Source organism: Neovison vison, chromosome 1, assembly GCF_020171115.1.
Source record: "Neovison vison isolate M4711 chromosome 1, ASM_NN_V1, whole genome shotgun sequence".
In the NCBI taxonomy this organism is placed as follows: domain Eukaryota; kingdom Metazoa; phylum Chordata; class Mammalia; order Carnivora; family Mustelidae; genus Neogale; species Neogale vison.
Window position 1 is genome coordinate 26,596,437 of NC_058091.1, and position 20,273 is coordinate 26,616,709.

At 44.1% G+C, this 20,273-nt stretch overlaps 1 protein-coding gene across 2 annotated transcripts in view; it reads left to right on the forward strand.

Moving 5' to 3' along the window:
- BVES (blood vessel epicardial substance) overlaps nucleotides 1-20,073 on the forward strand; it is a 37,955-nt gene extending 17,882 nt beyond the window's left edge. For both annotated transcript variants that reach the window (XM_044244859.1, XM_044244851.1), the window contains exons 6-8: nucleotides 846-1,013; nucleotides 1,960-2,101; nucleotides 16,176-20,073. In XM_044244859.1, coding sequence (XP_044100794.1) covers nucleotides 846-1,013; nucleotides 1,960-2,101; nucleotides 16,176-16,300 — 435 coding nt within the window. In that variant the 3' untranslated portion in view covers nucleotides 16,301-20,073. The remainder of the gene's footprint in view (nucleotides 1-845; nucleotides 1,014-1,959; nucleotides 2,102-16,175) is intronic.
- Nucleotides 20,074-20,273: the final 200 nt, after the last annotated feature.

The window sequence follows — 20,273 nt, forward strand, 5'->3', positions numbered from 1 at the left end:
AGTTATTTGAAAAATCTCGAACTCTGTGCGGTACAACTACAGGATTTTCCACTTTGCTGTGGAACAATGTTCTAGAAAAAGATATAGTCTCCCAATCCTGAGCTAACTGGGGGATCTCTGTGTGAGTCCCCAGTACCCTGGGGCTAGCCCTGAAAGGTCACACTCAAGAAATACCTGTGACTAAAGGACCCAGAGGAGGACCCTCATTAGCCATATTCCTCAGCTAACAGCCTGGATTCTAAAACCAGTTCACAGGAGTTAGTTTTCTGCTTCTCCAGGATGTGTTTGCAAGGTTGGCGAGGCAGAAGGTCTTTCATCTATAACTCGCCGCAGGGATCTTACCTCAGTACTGTTGCCTGAAGTCATATTCTTAAACCTCTGTTGTAATCATCAGGATGTAAGGAAATATTTAACCATAAATTCTATGTCTAACTGGAACATTGGTCTAGTACAGACTATTAGTTTTTTATGGAGTCATAGAGCTGATGATACGTTTCTTGAATCTAAATGTGTCTGGTTTTGGAGATTCCTGCCCTTAATATAATAAATAAGTACAAACTTTACTCCAGACCTCACACCAGACCTCACAAAACAGAACAACAACAGAACTTGGAGAATTTGCTTTTGGTTTGTAGATTTCTTGATTTTAACCCGAATTTAAATATGATTTTATATTTAATAGCTATAGAAGTTTGTGTGTCTAGATCTTGCTTTAACTTAACTAATATGAAAAATCATTGCTTTAATAATATCCACTAAATTACTCTACTCTTCCTTTCTCCAAAATTATTGTACTCATCATTCATAAACATACTTTTTCCTTCCTATGTCTGTTTCTCGGACAGGTCACCATCATTGCAGATGATAACTGCAGATTTTTATGCTGGTCAAGAGAAAGATTAACTTATTTTCTGGAATCAGAACCATTTCTCTATGAAATATTTAGGTATCTTATAGGAAAAGACATTACAAATAAGCTCTACTCATTGAACGATCCCACCTTAAATGATAAAGTAAGTGGGGTTTTTTTAACGAGTGTGTTTATTTTGTTAAAAATGATGTATAGTGAAACGTACCTCACTTTATGCAATACATATTTTTCTAAATTTTCATTAATTCGTCATGTTTTAAGTAAAGTGGGGATGCTTATAATTTAGAGACCCTTTGAGGGAGTTGTTTCTCAAGAGGATGGACATATTTTGTAATTATTATATTTGCCATCACCTGGTGAGGCGTCGCTAAATGTCAGGGACTTCCATTTGTGGTGATGTGGTGCTGGTCTCTCATGAAGAGTCTTTTAATCAATCTAAGGAAGACAGTATGTGAGTTGGAGGTAGGGATGGGGGGGTTGGGTAGAGGCGACCAGGAGGGCAGGGTAGCTGGGAGGCTGCTGACTGGTCACTGCAGTGAGCAGGAAGTTGGCATTTTAACACTGGTGTCCTCCATTTTGGGACATCCTCATGGTCAAGCCCCCTCCCAGAAAGCCCCTAAGTGACTAGTCAGGAATGGGAAGGAACCTGTGGCAGTGCAGTTAGGAATTTCAGAGCTGTAGGCATCTTCTCCAGGTTGCAATGTGATCTTCATTTCCCCACGTCTGCTTAGAAGGAAATTATAATGATGACAGAAGAGAAATTGCAGAACATGGTTTCTGTGATAAGTATTGTTCTCCCAGAACTGTGCACACGGGCGTGTGCTCTCTTTAAGTTCTCTGGCCTAGGACCTTTATCAAATCAAGGTGGTGCTTATTACTTTGAGATTAATAAATAAGCCACTGAGTAGATTACATTTTTGTAACGTATGTGTCGTTACAGCTTATAATAAAAGTTATAGCTAACATTTATTGGCCACTTACTAGGTACCTGGTAGTTCTTTATTTCAAGGAAAAAATAAATGCTGTTTACAGGGTATACATGACCTAAGTCCCAGAGATCTCAGAAATCTTAAACCTTTGCTTTGTAGAAGGCCAAAAAGCTGGAACACCAGCTCAGCCTGTGCACGCAGATCTCCATGCTGGAAATGAGGAACAGCATCGCCAGCTCCAGTGACAGCGATGATGGCTTACACCAGTTTCTTCGGGGCACTGCCAGCATGTCCTCTCTCCGTAAGTTATCCCGAACAGAGAATCTTCCAGGATTCCGCTGGATGTCATTGGAAATAAACAAATGACAACCGTGACTGGAAAAATAGCTTTGCAAGTAACAGTTGGGTGACCTGAAGGTATCAACAAAAATAATAATTTTTTTTTTTTTTGCTTTTCCTTTTCCACGTTGCACCTCAGCTTAAATCTAACACAAGAGCTCTTATTGCTTAGTCCAAATTTCAGAACTTGGTGGTTTGTTTTGCCATGGACTCTCCTTCAGTACTGGTTCCCTGGGATTACGTGAGAGAGTCCGTAGTGTTTGCTGGATACTCGGGTTTGTTGTTTCCATGATTTTTGTTCAAGTGAAAACCTAGACCCCGCAATGTGTATAAATAAATAAATAAGTAACACAAAATAACCCCTTTTATTGGTGAAGATTTTGTTGGCCAAATCAAACGGATTGATAGCACACTGTGGTAGTAAAGCAGTCAAGAAGCAGGAATTCTTGACTGTTGCTGTCTGGAGAGGATAGGGGTACAACCTCTATGGAAATAGGACATGTCTATTAAAATTTAATGTACACAGGTTTTGACACAAAATTTCACCACTAGAGTGTTACCCTATGAATATGTGCAATGGAAAATAATACCATATTAAGTGCTATTCATTCCAGCATTTTTCTACAATTGCAAAATTCTGGAGCAAACCAAAATATCCATCAGAAATAAAATTGATAAATGTTTGATAAAAAAGAAAATGGTAGGAAACAAAGGCTGAGTGTTTTACTGCTGACTGGTTATCTCAATGTGAGCCCCAAGAGTTAACAGGGGATTGGGTGCTGGGATATTCCTGAAGATGAAGGAGACTACCCAACACCCAACACCCCCATGAGTTACCTCGTTCACACACAGCCACTGAGAGGCAGGTTTTCCAAGGTTGTGCTGTAGGTTAGATCATCTTAAAACATCTTAAGTAAGGAACATTTTAAGAAACAGATGTTGAAGATTAGTAAATACTATGAGAAAAACTAAATTATTTTAAGAATTATTCCAAGAATGGAAGTCTAAGAAGAACTTCGAACAAATTCATTTGAAATAACAAAAAGATGAATTCTTCCATTGTATAAAACAAAAAACTATTAATGTTTCTAATTGTGTTAGTCCAAAGTAACTTTTAAGGAAATCTAGATACACATTCAACAATACTAAATGCTTATGTAAATGATCTTGTATCTTTGGATGCTATAGACAAATTGGATTAAGGATGTTAAGAATTACATAGTGTAGAGGGGTTGGAATTGGCAAAGCCATCGAATTGGCATGAACTTCCAAAGAAAAGTCTAGGCAGAGAAATGTGTTGTGGACCCAAAGGAGAGTCACATCATTTCACATTTCACAAATGAGAAATGGGAGATGGTTGTATCTTATTCTAATGTAACTTTTGAAAGTACTGACTGAGGCTGACCAAACTCTACAGTCTGATAGCATATCAAATGCATTATCTGCTCTGTTGAAACAGTTTGGTGGTTAATAATCATTTTCAGGTGGATAATTGCATGTATCTTAATTGCATGTATAGTGATTACTGTCCTAAGAAAGGTCAGCAGAAAGGGAATTTTTTTTAAAGATTATTGTTTATTTATTTGACACAGAGAGAGAGAGATTGTGCACAAGCAGGGTAAACAGCAGAGGGAGAGAGAGACGCAGGCCCTCCGCTCGGGAGGAAGGCCACTGTGTGGCTTGATCCCAGAACCCTGGGATCGCGACCCAAGCAGAAGGCTGACACTTAACCAACTGAGCTATCCAGGCGCCCCAAGTTGTTATGTTTTTTTTGTTGTTGTTGTTGTTATTGTATTTTACTGTATAAGCTAAATCTTTTGGGAGTAAGATAACATGTTCGAAAAAATTTATCTAGAGTATGTTGTTTAAACAGAATAAAAACACATGTTCACGATTCACACTTGTACTGTTTGTGGCACCAGAAACCTATATTACCAGGTGGCTTGATCACCCGTGTGGTGTTCAAATCTTGCACTAATGATTATTAGTTGTGGAACTGGTACGTGTGGGTTTGAGTGTAGTGTGTGTGAATTACACAACAAAGTCCTGCTCATCCCTAATTCCCTTTGACTAATCCCTGTTCTGAGTTTCTTGCCTTCACTTCCTGCAGTTTAATGGAAGACATTGGTCCTTGAGCACCGCACTGACACTAATTATGAATTATTTCATTCATCCTCGCCTCTGATTTGTCAAAAACCAGTTAGTTCTGGTTTCTCTTTCTTAGGTTTTAGCTCAGAACTCCTGAAGTCTGAGTTTCTTGTTTGTGTTTTGTTTGCCAGACCCCTCAATATGCTATCGACTTTCCCATATTACAGATGACATTTTTTTTTAAGATTTTATTTATTTATTTGACAGAGATCCCAAGTAGGCAGAGAGGCAGGCAGAGAGAGGAAAGGAAGCAGGCTTCCTGCTGAGCAGAGAGCCCAATGCAGGGGCTCCATCCCAGGACCCTGAGATCATGAGCTGAGCCGAAGGCAGAGGCTTTATTTAACCCACTGAGCCACCCAGGGGCCCCACAGATGACATTTCTTATAAAACAGAGACTACAGACGCAATCTCGTATGACTTCGGCTTACCATTTTTGGAGCACGTGGGAGGTCTTAGTAAATGTGAGTTTCCTCAAACAAGTGAGCTTTATTCTGAGAATCTGATGGGCACAGGGGGCAACTACGGCCGCTCCTCTCAGCAGCAGAGGCAGCTTCACGAATGCTAAGGAGAGATGGGAACAAACACTTGTGGATGGTGGTAGCTGTTGTTTTTTTAGCATCTCTGGACATAAGCACATGCAGTCTTCTAACCCTGCACGGAAAGGTATAGTGGTTTTGCTAGAAGACACAGCCCTACAGCCTCCCAGATCTCTGGCTGGGAGGAAGGGGCTGCTTTCTGGCGCAAGGGCACCGGGGTGCTACTCCAGGCCCATGTCCTCCTGAGACTGGGATGCAAAGAGCAGCCGCTGTTCGGACGACCGCCCTCCACGCAGGGGAAGGCAGTGACGGCAGAATCACGTGATGGCTCTGAATGCTCCCACTTAGAAGTAGCATATGCGGGGCGCCTGGGTGGCTCAGTCGGTTAAGCGACTTCCTTGGGCTCAAGTTATGATCTTCGGGTCCTGGGATCGAGCCCCGCATCAGGCTCTCTGCTCAGCGGAGAGTATGGTGCTCCCTCTCCCTCTGCCCTTTGCCTGCCCCCACGCTCGTGCTCTCTCACTCTGTCAAATAAATGCATAAATAAAACCTTTTAAAAAAGAAGAAGTAGTGCGTGCGATCCTGCAGGGGCTGAGCAGGAAGGCCCCTGAGGCGGGAGGGAAAGCAAGCGTTTTGACAGTAGCTTGGGTCTAAGTATTACTTCATTTTACACCTGAGGGAATTAGGAATCTGGATGCTTCCTCACTTGTTCCATTCGCACAGGGAGAGGCTCTGGGATACAGAGCTAGGTGTCCTGGCCAAGCCATACTGCTTGACCACATTGCCTCTCTGTTTTAAAAGGAAAAGACCAAAATATGTGTGTAACACTTGACTGGCGCTTTATAGTTTACCCGTCACTTCCGCTCCCATTCCTTCATCTCCACCTGACGACTCTGCAGCATGACACAGTCACTGTTAGTATATCTATGCCTTTCCTGAAGGGGCCACCTGTCCTCAGTGAGAAGGCTGTGCTTACCCCCAAATCACTTCTTTCTCCTGCAACCTACCTCACTGGAGAAACCTACCACCCTCCCCCCACCACCAGATTCTTCCATTATGACCAAACAGTGCTGCAGATCGGTTTTCACAGACCTGTTGATTTCCATTTTGATGAAAATTTTTGATTTCTTCATTGTATGCGGGGTTTACCATAGGAACATTTAAATTATCCAGTAATGTCCTCCAATCGTTTATTGTTGGGTTAGCTTTCACTTTGCCTCATATGTCTTTCAGAATTATAAGCAGTGCTGCTCTATAAAAATTACATTTATTTTGTATATTTATTGTATATTGTATATTGTAATATTATATGTATATTTGATCAGCGTGTACCCATTCCATTTGGTTGAAAGTCTCTGAATCTCTGGACTTCCCCTCCATCTCTCTCTCTCTCTCTATCTCTCTTTCTCTGTTTTTGCTTTTTTTTTTTTGTCTTGTCTTGTTTGTCCAACAGAATCTTGATTCTTAAATATAATTGTGAATATGAATCACTTGGAGACTTTATTATAGATTCTGATGCAGAAGACTAGAACAGGGCCTGGCGTCCCTCTGTTTAACCAGTGCCCCAGGGGTGCTGACGTGGCTGTCCCCTGAACCAGTCTCTGAGCAGTGAGGAGTAGGAGTCCCTCCCTATAGTCTGGAATTTTGCTGAGTGCAGCCCCATGATGGTTTCTTGTATTTTCCATTCACTGGTAGGTAGATCTTGGGCCTGTGTAGATTCTGGTGAAAGCATGAAAAAAAATGGGTGCTGATCCCACTTTTTTACATTGCACTCTATTTTTACATATATCAGATAACCCTAAATCCAGAGCAAGATCGCTACTCTTTGCCATGCAGACTGTGTATTCCACATCAAATTATCATTTAAAGACAAGAAAGTAATGAGATAGTCTGAGAAAAATTGCTTCCTTCCCATTTATTCAGTGGCCCGTAATCCACTCAGCTCCCTTTCAGTTTCCTGTGGTTTCACTTACTTGTTTCGTGTTTGGGAAGCATGCTGGTGAGGCAAAAGGACCAGAAAGGACGAGCAGGATAGGGCATGTGGGAAGGAGTGTGTGTCCTCACGTGGCTACAAGCTCTCTTCTCTCTGCTCCTGCCCTGAGGGCCTCACCAGGCTGCCTTGCCATTTTCTCCTGCTTATGAGGTTTAGGTGTGATGCAGAAAACACAGATTGATTGGACTTGGCAGGTGCATCACTGACAAGCGGTGCTGGGCACAGACATCGTCATGACAACGGGAGACCGTATTCTGTTCCCTTAAAAGTTGTAGAACTTTATTTTGGTTAATTGGGGTTAAATAACCTATTGTGTGGTTTGTTCGTTTGTTTGTTTTTTAAGTCCTGAGGCATTATAGAAAATGCATTCCGTTGGAACTTGTCTTGGATAGCTTTTGTTATTTTAAACCATTTATTTTTTTTTCAGAAATTATAATTAAAATGTATGAGTTTTAAAGACACTGTGAAAGGGGCACCTGGGTGGCTCAGTGGGTTAAAGCCTCTGCCTTCGGCTCAGGTCATGGTCTCAGGGTCCTGGGTTCGAGCCCTGCATTGGGCTCTCTGCTCAGCAGGGAGCCTGCTTCCCTATCTCTCTGCCTGCCTCTCTGCCTACTTGTGATCTCTCTCTGTGTCAAATAAATAAATAAAGTCTTAAAAAAAATACACACTGTGAAATACTTAGAGCAAGGTTTTTTACTGAGAAAAAAAATCGTTTCAGATGTTTTTTGTAATTATTGTCAAGATGGTGTTCTGGACGCTCTCTTAATTTCAGGTGACCTGGTCGCACAAATATGCCTTAAGTGGCTTGCCTCTGGTTGGTGGTCTTACCTGCAGAGAAGAGCAGCATATCTGACATAAAGAGTTTCTGTCCGCTCTCTTATCCATTTATTTACCTGGAAGGATACAAAAACCAATATAGCATTCTCAGTTTCAAGGCTGGTTTCATGAAATAACCTGTTCAACTCGATTTATATTCCATTCACCCCACAACCGCTATTGACCAATAAACAACAACCTTGACGTGAATCGTGTGGAGAAGCAGAGAGGAGATGGGATCAGGCAGCAGAAATACTGAGGTAACAGTTCTCAGACCCACCCAGATGGCAAGAGAATAGCCGTGTCCCCACTTTGTACGTTAGTAAGGAGCAGCTTAGGGAGGCTAAGTAACGGGGTCAGGGCCCCTGGGCTAGCTCTGAAACAAAGAAGTGTTGAATTTGGTTTAAGTTCTTGTTTTGCTTTTTACCCTATGCATATCCATATCCGCTGGGGAGTGTACCTTTGTTTAGGGATCTTCAGCCCCTGCCCTCGCAGCTGACACACCTTGAGCACGTTCATACATGTTCTCAACCCACCCAGGAAGGTTGGTGTGTTTTTCCCTTTTAGGGTTGAGAAGTATGACATGTATGTCCAGTAGGGACTGTGCTCTCTGTCTCCAGAGACACCAACCCATTCACTGTCCTCTATCCTCTCCGTGTTTTCTCTGTAAAATCATAGTATAGGGATTTTATACAGATACACTTTTTTAAAAGATTTTATTTATTTACTTGAGAGAGAGCAAGAGCCCACAAGTCAGGGTAGGGGGACAGAGGGAGAAACAGACACCCTACTGAGCAGAGAGCCCTATACAGGGCTTGATCCCAAGATCCTGCGATCGTGACTGAGCCGAAGGCAGATGCTTACCTGACTGAGCCACCCAGATGCCCCTCCAGTTACACATTTAAACTTTTAATAACAAATTTAAAAATTAACAAGTTAAGGGGAGCCTAGGTGGCTCAGTCTGTTAAGCGAGTCTCCCTTCGACTCAGGTCATGATCCCAGAGTCCTGGGATCTAATCCCAAAGCAGGCTCCCTGTGGAACAGTGAGCTCAATGCAGGGCTTGATCCCAGAACCCTGGGATCATGACCTGAGCCGAAGGCAGAGGCTTAACCCACTGAGCCACCCGGGTGCCCCTACCCTTTCTTATTCTTTCCTCTTCTACCTTTACATTGTTGTAGGTCTCTTCCTTAACTTTTAAACAATCACAATTGATAACAAGTATATTCTGTTATTTCTTTTTTTTCCAAAATATTTTTGTTGTCATAAAATACTCATAACATCAAATTTACCATCTTAACTATATCTAACTGTACAATTCAGTGGTATTACGTACTCTACTCTCTTTTGCAAAAAAAATTGTCTTCTTGCTTTCTCTGTGATTTGCTTTGCAAAGTTTAAGCAAATAAACAATGTTGACATTATCCTTTATTCAGAACGAAATAATGGACTGTGACTACGTTTCTTTCTTTTTAGTTATAACGTCATGATTCCTATTCTGTTCAAAGGAGACTATTTCTAATATCAGGTTCAATGGATTCTCCTTTCATATAAAACAGAAAATCATGCCACAGTTTACTTCATACTTTTTACTTGCTCTCCCTGGAGGGTTTTTGTTGTCTTGCTTTGGGATCCATTTTATTCACCATGTCCCTAGTATCTTCTAGCTTCTTATTCATTCTGTCTTTTAACTGAAATCCAATTTGTTTCTTCTTAAAGTCTTTAAGCAGTTTTTCATATTTGAACTGTGCCTTATCATACTGCTTTTTGTCTTTATTGATATTTCTAGTTGCCTTTCTTTCTCCTCATCCTTGCATTTTCTTCTATCGGAACTCTCTCAGTACATCAATGCTGTATTCCCTTTTCTCAGAGAACTTCCTCACAGAACCTTCCATTCTATCTCATCCTAGACGAGTTGTTGTCTGCATTCTGTGCACAGCTGCCCCCGGGAACTGCCTTCCCCATCCCCTTGAGTTTATCCACCACCCCATGATGTCACAGCTTTCTCCTTGTGGGCAGGAAGGGGCTGCAGGATGCCACGGTTCCTCGGCTGTTCACCCCTGTTGCCGGGCAGCTCAACACCCTGACCACCCATGTGGTCATTAGCCACTGATCTGCAAATGACCTGTTGGGTTGAGAAAACCTCGTCATGGGAACCACTAACTCTCTCCAACCTCTCTATTTCCCATAACGTGTACATTTCTTTGGTTGGGTCCCTCAATGCTGGTGCCTTCGTTTCTCTAAGGGAATTAAGGATAAAAGCTATACCTACGCTTCATCATTATTTTTCAGAAAGTTTCAATCCAAAATCAGTCTCTTCAATTTAAAAAAATCTTATGATATACATAAGCAAGGTAGGAAAAGAGATGATAATCCTCTCTAGCCATGAAGCCATTAAATCCTTCCCTATATCCATTCATCAAAAATCGTATAATCTAATTAAAATTCTAAACCCTTTGTAAGGTTTTTAATTACTTGCTAAAACATTTGGCCAGATGGTTAAACATAATAAAAATAAGAGCACTTTGAAAGGAGTGAGGAAAATGTCATCAAAGTTAATGGAATAAAGGGGGAAAAATCATATAACATTATATTAGATAGTTGACAAAAGTGTTCCCTCTTTATAAAAATTGAGTATCTTAATCTTCTTGAGAGAAAAGTCACTTGACAAATTTCATATTGGGTTTTTATATTTATTTGGAGATCCAACCTGAGGTTGCCTGTTCATTCTCTTGAACAGGTGTGACCTTCACTCTGGATTTAAGCCCCAAAAAATATGTCTGTTTACTTTTACTTGCTAAGAGACGCCCTTGGGCCCTCATGTAATTAGAAGCACACTGAAACAGAAGAAGCTTAATAAGGACAGAATTCTGTCAAAGGGAATTTCTCTTACCTAATTTCTCACTACTCTGGATACTAGAATTTTGACTGTTAGGTAAGATCTCCGTGGTCTGCATGTATAAAGGCTTCCCGCAGTTCTTTGACTCAGTCCCTGAGGAAGACAGGAAAGGGTCTGGTGGGGCAGGCTAAGCTTGTCCTCACGGAGGCCCACGACTAGCTTCCCCTGGCAGGGAGCAGCCTGCAGGAGCCACACTGACTCCTCCTCAGTGGGGATCCTGCACAAGCCGCTGAATGGGTCAGCTGAGGAGAGCCTCGACTTTCCAGATCCAAATCCTCCGGTGGGCGTCCACAGTGCTGTCCCCCCTGTGATCTGACAGGAGTGGAAGGGTCCACTGTTTGGTTCGGGGCTCTTACTGCTAAGCCTCTGTCTTCTACACACGCTCAAAGCTCATATTTTTGAGTTTGAGTTGTTCTTTCTTCCCCTCAGGATTGCTGTTCTCTCTCTCAGCTGCACACACTGAACGTGGTGTACAGCTCAGAGGAAATGCCACTCCGCTGGCTGTGCCTTCTGGGTGCGCTGGGATCCATGGGAGGGATGGAGAAGTCTTTCTGACAGAAGATTATTTTTGCCGCTTGGTGTGATATGAAACATCCCCCAGCAACAGTAACTCTTGACATAACTGTTTAACAATTTCACACCTGATAAATCTGGATTGCGGTTCAGCCTGCGACTATTTGTTTTACATACTTTTATAATAAACTGTTAATTGGCACCCAGAGCCAAGTAGAAGATGATTATAGCTAACAGCAAAAAATAATGTTAATTATCTCTTTTTCATTATAATAAATACCAAAGGATATAGTTAACCACTTCTGTTTCCCAACTGTAAAAGCGGTTTTACTAGAGGAAGGGTAGAAATCAGATTTCTGGAAAATTTATGGATATGGAATTATTGGCCTGCCTAGAATTTGGAGTGAATGAAAAGTAAAGCATCCTACGGAGGTCACGTACCTCATTGTAATGACCTTGAGGGACAAAAGTAATTTGAAAATGCACTTAACTAAAGATAAGCTCAATCTCTTCCTCTCTCCTGTCCTCGTGCTCATCCATCTAGGTAGGTTTAGCCCCTCCTGGGCAAATTTCTGATGATGTGTTGGTGCATAAAATTAATGAAAAACCAGGCAAACTTGTAGAAAGAATTTATTAATGTTCAACTTGGGAAATGTAAGATAGTATCCTTGAAGCAGAACATTCTCTCTTCTTTTTTTTTTTATAGTTTTTGGGGTTTTTGTTGTTGTTCACACTCCAGATTGGGCTTAGTTGTGTTAGTGGACCAAGAGCTTACCTCTAACAGCCCAGTGACAGTGACTGAGTCTTCCCGCCGAACCGGTGGGTCCCCCACGGAGGCTGGAGAGCAGGAGGTGTGGGCAAGTGAGCTCCTGCTCCCCAGAGCCCAACTTCCTCCTGGCCACAGCAGTGCCAGATCTGCAGGTAGACCAGGTGACTGTCACCCTTGGCCTTCAGTGGCAGAGGAGCCCAGGCCAGCTGAGGTTGGGACAAAGTGTGAGCATTCTCTGTGACCCTGATTCCTGGGTCAGGCAGCCAGCTGGCTCCGGGTAGCTTCCCGTGGTTACCGACAGGCCCGGTGCCTGCTGCCCTCCAGCGCATCTGCGGCAGGGAGGAAGGGAACTGGGATCGGAGGGGGTCTGTGCGCTCTAACCCAGCCCCGGAGCCTGAAATGGGAGTGAATCTAGGATGCTGTGAGAACGTTAGCGGGAACACGCAGTCTCGCAGGCCGGGCAGGGCCAGCCCTCCATCCTGCCAGAACGGGATCCTGCCGGGGCGGCCCACTTTCTGTGAGGAAGAAGTTCTAACACCACAGCCCCCCCACGAGTCTTTCTTTCACAGGCTCTCTAGGCGGCCTTTGCTTTAGCTTCTGAGTACAAAGTAGAAAAATTGTGTGGATATGTGAGCATGAATGGCTCTGAAAAGTGCGTTGAGTTCCTGAGAAACCAAGTAAGATCGAGTCAGAGACTCTGCAAGTCATTTTTATTTCCCTGACATTTAACCCAGCTTCTAGCGGGTTGTCATCACTCAGGGGCACCTTTTGCTAATTGGGTGAAAACTTCTTGCCAGGTGCTGATCCGGCCGAGCCTACGGACGTTTATGTGAGGGGGCAGTGCTCTTGTCCGTGCGCCGTGTGCTGCTGTAAGCTCTGCTGAGTCGATTATAGATCAAGGATGCCCCAGGGAACATGACACAGAATATAGTGATAACAGTCCCTTCTCATCACAAGGTTTACTATATCCTGAGACTTCCTGCACGTGAGAAATAGAGGTGGTTCCCCACCCCCACCCGAGACTAAAGGTGACGGCCGTGTGTCTTTGCCTCATGTTCAGGCTCAGCCTTCTGAAGGCCTCATGTGGAGTTTCATGTACTAAGTAATGATCAAGGACAAGGCTATGTGGGGGCTACTTCTGCAGGACAGAAGAAGGTGTGGTTACAGCCCTCAAGGTGCTTGTTTTCCAGTAAGGGATAGGCACATACTTGTGATCACAGTGAACTACAGAATGTGGAAGGACTGTTGGGCTCTAGGGAATGGAATCTCCCCTCGTAAGGAATTAGGGAAGACTCCAGACGAAGAAGGTGGGGTTTGACCTTGACCTTGAGGAATGGATAGGAATTTGATGAATAGGGATGAGAATGGAGAGGCCACTCCAGTTGGGGAAGAAAAGCAAGAGGAGAGGGAAAGGATGAGTTGGATTTAGGGAGCAGTGAGGTTTGCCAGAGCTTAGACTGGAAGAGGAAGGAGGCCAAACTTGAAGGCTCCTGGGTATCACCCCAGGACTGTGGGTGACTCCCACACTACTGTTTTTTTTTTAATGCTATGTGGTAAGCACCACAGCTCTTCCTTGGCCCTGGCCAGTGTACTGGGGAATGGACAAATTCTTTCATGGAGAAGTTGAAAGCCCTTGCAAGGTTTTCACCAGGTCATTTCCAGTTGTCTTGGGTCCTCTCCTCATTCTGTGTCAGTGGGAAAACACACAGTTGGTGACGGAGCTGAGAGGGCAGAGAACATTTTGGCCCCGATGTAGATGGCAGCCACAAGGCCCCCTAGAATGTCTCCCCTGTTGATAGATGGGCTAAAATCCAGAGCAGGAGTCCCACGTCTGCCGTCAAAATTAACTGGGTGTGTTTCTGTTATGCGTGCTACACAATCACATCTGAATCCTTTGCCTTATTGATTTGGTCTAATGCTCTCAGACATGCCATCTTGTTTGTTCAGAGAGTTTTTATCAGATTGCAAATACTCAGCCTGAGTTAGTGTGTCATGAGGCTCAGTCATAACTGGAGGCTAGACATACGACGGAAGCTGTGGCTACTTTTTAAGACAATTTTTGCTGCGGGGCGCCTGGGTGGCTCAGTGATTCAAGCCTCTGCCTTCATGATCTCAGGATCCTGGGATCGAGTCCCACATGGGGCTCTCTGCTCAGCGGGGAGCCTGCTTCCCCTCCCCCACGCCTGCCTCTCTGCCTACTTGTGATCTGTCTGTCAAATAAATAAATAAAATCTTAAAAAAAAGAAAAATTTGCTGCATGTGGGACTGTTTCAACTGAGAAACACAAACCCCATTCAAGTACAAGTCCCGCATCTTTTTATCTGCCATTTCTACCGGCGATAACGAATTTTAACAAACGTTCTAATTACTTAGGCCATTGCCCTCCAAAGACCATATCAATAACTCATTTTGCTGGTGGTCACGCCGTCACCTGCGAGAAAAAGGACCAAAAGACTTGCCTGGGTGGTTCCGCCGTGCGGTTGTTTGTGACAGAATTGTGTCCCTGGATCATCTTAATAGAGGCTCATCATCTATAGTTAACGTCAGTAGTTGTCTCTCAAGAAACTCAGGATTTTAATGGACCATAAATGCTTGAAAATAAACAGTAACAGAAAATAAAGTTTCCATGTAGGCACAGCACACACAACTATACCAAACTATACCAAAGTCCAGGCCAGTCTAATTCCTAACTTTTTTACGTTGGAAGCTGTGGCCGTTGGGAGTGGCATTCCAGCAGTGCGTGACTGGGACCGTGCAGCTCGCCATAAACACGGAGTGGCATTTTCTACCTGCCCAGCACCCTGCTGAGCCCGTGACCCCATTCTTTTGTCTTATCCCCCAACAACAGCACTAGATGGGCCCTGGGAATATCTCCCTATAACAGGTATGGAAACCGAGGCCTAGAGAGGATTAGCGACAGAGCGTAGATCACACAGCTAGGAAGCAGCACAGTGGGGTTCTGAACCTGGGAACTGTTTTTTGAGGTTGGGGCCTTGACCATGGCGCGTGCTGCACGCCACCTCCCCCCAGGCCGGCCCATCCTCCTCGCCCACAGCCTCTGCTGTCAGCTGCCCACGCTTGCTAGGGATTAGCAGGTGATCTGGATAAAGTTCTTGTAGCAGCTCTGCTTCATGCCTTAGCCGGGGCCCACTGTCCTCCTCTGCTCTATACCAAGTATTGGAAGTCAGGTTTCACCATCGTTCTCTCACCATCAATCTTAAGTCCAGCCTGAGGTCAGCATTTGCTGATTGACTGACGGACGGAAAACCATTCCGCCCTGTTGGAGGGCGGCACGCGCACACGCGGCTGTGCGCAGGGCAGACGGGGACCCCCGCCGGATGAATCCTGACACTCGGTGTGGGAACTTTGTGGAGGGGCGTTTGTGCTGTTCGGGGAGCCGCTCATCAAGCACCTTGAGAAGTCTGTGCACCCATTTTTAGTAACTCCTCTTACTTTTTTTTTTTTTTTTAAAGATTTATTTATTTATTTATTTGACAGAGACAGATCACAAGTAGGCAGAGAGAGAGAGGAGGAAGAAGCAGGCTCCCCGCTGAGCAGGGAGCCCGATGCGGGACTCGATCCCAGGACCCTGAGATCATGACCTGAGCCGAAGGCAGTGGCTTAACCCACTGAGCCACCCAGGCGCCCAACTCCTCTTACTTTTAAACCACGTTTTTTTCCTCTCTCAATCATGGTGTCCCTTATGTGGTAGATGTCCAGTAAGCCTCTGACAAACGCATACACAAAGGAGGGACAGATCGAGTCATTATTACTTCACTTCTTGGATATAAAGGGCTTTAAGGATGTTCCTGCCCACTCTGCTACTTGGGATTGTATTTTCTTCACCTGGCTTTTCCTTCCTGTTTGCCTGGACTACCCCCCACCTGCCCCGCCCCCCTCTCCCTCCTCCTCACCCCTCCCTCTCCCATACCAGTCCTGGCAGTGGCTGGACAGGTGGTGGCAACAACTACTATTTTAGGTGGTGCCCCAGATGGTGTTAGCTTCCATAGCTTTAGGATGGAACTCTTCTTTAGGGAAATTAGGAGTTAAATTAGCTTTTGAGGAACTCAAGTCACCACAATGATTAATGTAGGAACATGCATTCTGAACCTCCTGAAACTGCATGTGCACAGGCACTGGAATCCAGTCCACGTTTGTTCTCACGACTGAGAGTCATTTCTTGACTTCGTTGTTTTCTCGAAATGCTGAATTGAAAATACAATGTTTAGGGGAATTACATGCCTGGTACTAGCGATCGATTCCCAGAGAGTTTTACTTTCCGGTTGGGGTTTCTCATTGATACATCTTCCCAGCATCGGTGCAGGCTGGACTGTAAGTGGTTTTCCTCTTTGTGTCTCTGACAGATGTGCCGTCTCCACACCAGCGGGGCTCTGCCAAGATGAAGCCCATCGAAGAAGGGGTAGAAGATGACGACGAGGTCTTTGAGCCCGTGTCTCCAAACGCACTGAAAGTCCATCAGTTGCCCTGACCAGAGAGAGAGGACAAGGGACCTGCATGGAATCTGTCTTGAAAAATACCAGCCCTTCCTCATGGTTTCTTGATTAGTCTGCTGTAGCTGGGGTAGTCTGAGGGCAGGAAAGTGAGGAAAGGTCAAAGATGGGAAGCTTGTTTTAGCTATCCTTTTTACTGGTCAGCTTTTTAAGCAATTGTTTTACTGAGCCTTCTGACTAAACCTAGTTCTATTTTGAGATCTATATTTTCACAGTGTTTTCTAGATATATTATTGTTTTAACTTAGATCTATCAATGCAAATGCTTTTTCACTTTTTTTTTTTTTTTTCTGAGTTGTGGTTCATTTTCCTCACAGTTTTTTTTCTCCACTGTGGCAATGGGGTTGTCCACTTGATAGGTTTAAGAAACAGTGCAAATTCGAAATTGAGGTTGAGGTATCATTAAAAGGCAAGGAGTCTCAAGCGTTGTTCAACTGAATTTTTAGCTGGAAGATGGTAAAGAAAGATGTGATTTGGCTGGTGTTTATTTTTCCTCCCAGGCCAGACACATGACCCCACTAGATCGCCTTACTTATTTGGGCATTGTGTGGAGAGCAGGATAATGAGGAAAACTCATCAGCCTCGGCTCATGTTACCCTTCCAGTGTGCTGGGTGCAATCAGGTCTGAAACCAAAGCTGGAAAGAAAGCAAATGGAAACAGTTCTGAGCTCAGCTTGACCTTTAGCAAAAACCCAGCTCACCTGTGATTTGGAGCCATCTTGTCCCACACACCCTGGTCTGGGGAATACCTGACATGCGGTAGGGTGTCCAGGGGCTAAGCAAGTGTCATAGAATGAGGCGATTGAAAGAGCATTTTCATTCTGTGGTCTGAAGTTTCAGACAGTTCCTCCAGAGTCCTAGATGTTTCCTTAAAACGTGCCAAATAGCCAGGGCTGGGGATGCAAATGTCAACAGAGCTTTGGGGGCAGACCAAAGCCATGTCATGGGCACCCAACCTAGATGTTGCTGTGAGGGCCTTGACTGTAAATCTCCCTTTTCTCCTGGAATCGTGTTCCAGGAAACAGTGATGGGAAGTGGGAAGCGGGCTGAAGTCAGCGGTCAGACTGGTCAGCGTGACTGAGGCACTCAGCTGGGAGAACCCCTTTGATCGACTACACTACGTCATACGCCATGACGATTTTATTTCATCCACTAGAACCCAGTTGAGTCGGTCCTCTGTTGTATTAAACGGCGAAAACAAAGTTCCCAATGAAATTACTTTTAGGTAAGTTGAGCCCAAAGCAGCCTGTCTTGCCAAGAGGTGATTTCTCTCAGAGAAGGTAGATAAGCTACTGGAGGGTCACCTCCCTTTCCTAAATCCACTTTCTTAAGGCTAATTATTTTAGTAATTTCACTGGAGTTAAATTTTCACGCTCGGTCTCTCACTAAGAAAATTTCCACCGGGGGGGGGTCCAGCTCCTAACATCTCTATCAAATGTTGCCTAATTAACACCACATTGGAAAGGCTGATTTCACTTCACCTTAACACGGCCTCTTTAGTTTCCTGAATTATCAATGTATTGGGGGGAAATGAAGCACAGGTGAAGGATTTAGCTTTGGCTTTAAGATTGTAGAGATTCATTCGGTCGGAGGTCCCTTGCCGTGCCTGAGACCCCACGTGTGGTAACTGTAGCTAATGGCGCTGGTACTGCTTTCCTCTAACTGTCGGGGTAAGGTCATGTGGACCATTTAGTTTCCACATGCATAAGACTAATTTGCAAAATCACTCTATAGAGTAATTAGACATGACACCCTTCCCTGATGAGAAAGTAATTTTAGATTCTGCTGAGGCCACGTTTGTAATGTTCTGTGGACCCACAGAAGCTTGGGGTTTCTTAACCTGACCCATGTTCAGGGGTGTCCCATTTAGTCGAGCTGAGACCGTGGGAAGGGTCCTTCCTCTCTAATGACAAAGCTGCGCATGTTGGGAGGCTGTTTTCTGCAGCACCAGGAACAAACATTTTTAAAGGCAAGCTGCTAAAACCAGACGATCGGAATTCACGGACTCTGTTTATTAAAACCCATGTGTGCGCATGCGTGCACATCAGCTCCATTCATAACAGAGATAATAATCTCGAGCTGAGGAATCTTAAAAGAACCACTTAGCCTGAATGGGAAACATGAACCTATTTTTAAATACACACTTCTGAGGAAGACAATGAGGCTTGGAGAAAAGGAGGTGCCGGCCACTGGCTAGCCCTCCCACATAGACTCGATAGCGAAGAAGCAGATAAGAAGACAGAAAAGAGTTTTAAGTTGTAAGATCTCCTGTGGATGGCTTTGAATTCATTTATACCAGTGAACAAGTGTATCTTTGTGAAAGGCATAAATACATAGACCAAAAAAAAAAAAAAAAGAAATGCGTTTGCTGCCAAAGCCACTGATAAAATGCTTCTTGTGTTTTTTGGTGTTCACTTAGCTGTGTGACCGAGGCTCGGAAAATGATCTCCAAAAATTATTCTATATATAACCCCACATCTACTAGGCTTAAATGCAACACCGAGTATGTTGTATGATTCAGGAGTGTAACAGTTACACAAGGATGTATGTGTCATTTGTAATATTTTGAAAGCCCTCATATTTATATTTATAAGATGATAGCACAGATACTAGGTAGAAACCCAATGATGTTTATATATCTTAAATTAGTAATAATGGGTGCTATATGATTGTCAGCTACTGCCCGTTGCTTTCTAGGGTCTTTTCTACTGCTCCTCATGGTTCAGTTGCCCTGTCACCATTGGACACCTTTGTGTTTCGCTGCCAATAGTGTGTGCCCCGGGAGACACCTCCTTCTTCATATCTGGTTCTCCTTCCCTGTGTCTGAAACATTTCTGGTTTTATAACCTGGCACTGCCAATTCCTGGTTCCCAGGTCCTATCCTGGCCCCAAAGGCAGAGTTCCTTGAATGCTGGGGAAAAATCTTTGGGAAAAGTTGATGTAACCTACACTTCCTGTAACCTGTCCTGGGTGCCACGGGGGAACGACTCCAGCCTTCCAGGAAAATCGTCCTGCCAGTACGTGGATGGCGCCCAGCGAGAGCTGGGGTGTGCAGGGCAGCCCAAGTACTGCTCGGGGTCCACCTCCCTGCGTACCCCAGAGACCAGATCCAAGGGGTCACAGTTCTTTATTTCCTATATCCATTTCTTTGGACATTTCTAAAACCTCTTTGCAGAAACTTCAGACCTCGCCATGCCTCCATTTTGCCTCCCTTTTCTCCAACCCTGGTTTCCCAGCCTCCTTTTCTACTTATTTCCAGCAGCAGTGGTTAGAAATTCCCACGCGTTCGATCTCAGCTCCCGAGGACCTGAAAGAACAGGGTAGTGTGCCGGGAACTCAAGGCTGCCGTGTAATCACGCGTCAGTTTTGCTCCAAGGATGACACATTTCCTCAGCGACGGCCTTTCTTTGATCCTCACAGGAGCCCCGGATACCTCGAGTGTAACTATATATTGTGTTATTTCAGAAACCTGCCTTTAAGCACTATTTATAGGTTAATCTGTTATACTTACAACCTAGTTTTAAAGTACACGAGGATTTTATGAATGCTTTATACAGACACATTTATAGGAAACTCAGTCTTTTCTGTTTTTAGGTGCCATCGACATTGATACCATTTACTTCAAAATCAATTAACATTTTGTCTGAATAGGGCCTTAGAGTTGAAAATATCTCCACATACTGTCATTTGATCAAATAAATTTCTTACTTAGAAAATACGCATTTGATCAAATAAATTTCTTACTTAGAAAATATGACGCTCATTTCATTCCTCTTACAAATAGCAGATTTGCTCCGACTTTATGCCTAAAGGCGGGGGCGGGTTCATTTACCCTCAGGTTGTGGGAATTGCTCTGGTTTGCCAAGGGGGTGGCCTTGGGTCAGTTCCACTTCATTTCAAAGCTCTGCCCTCTTGGCTGCCTTCGGCCCTGGCAAGAGGCAGCGAGACAGTG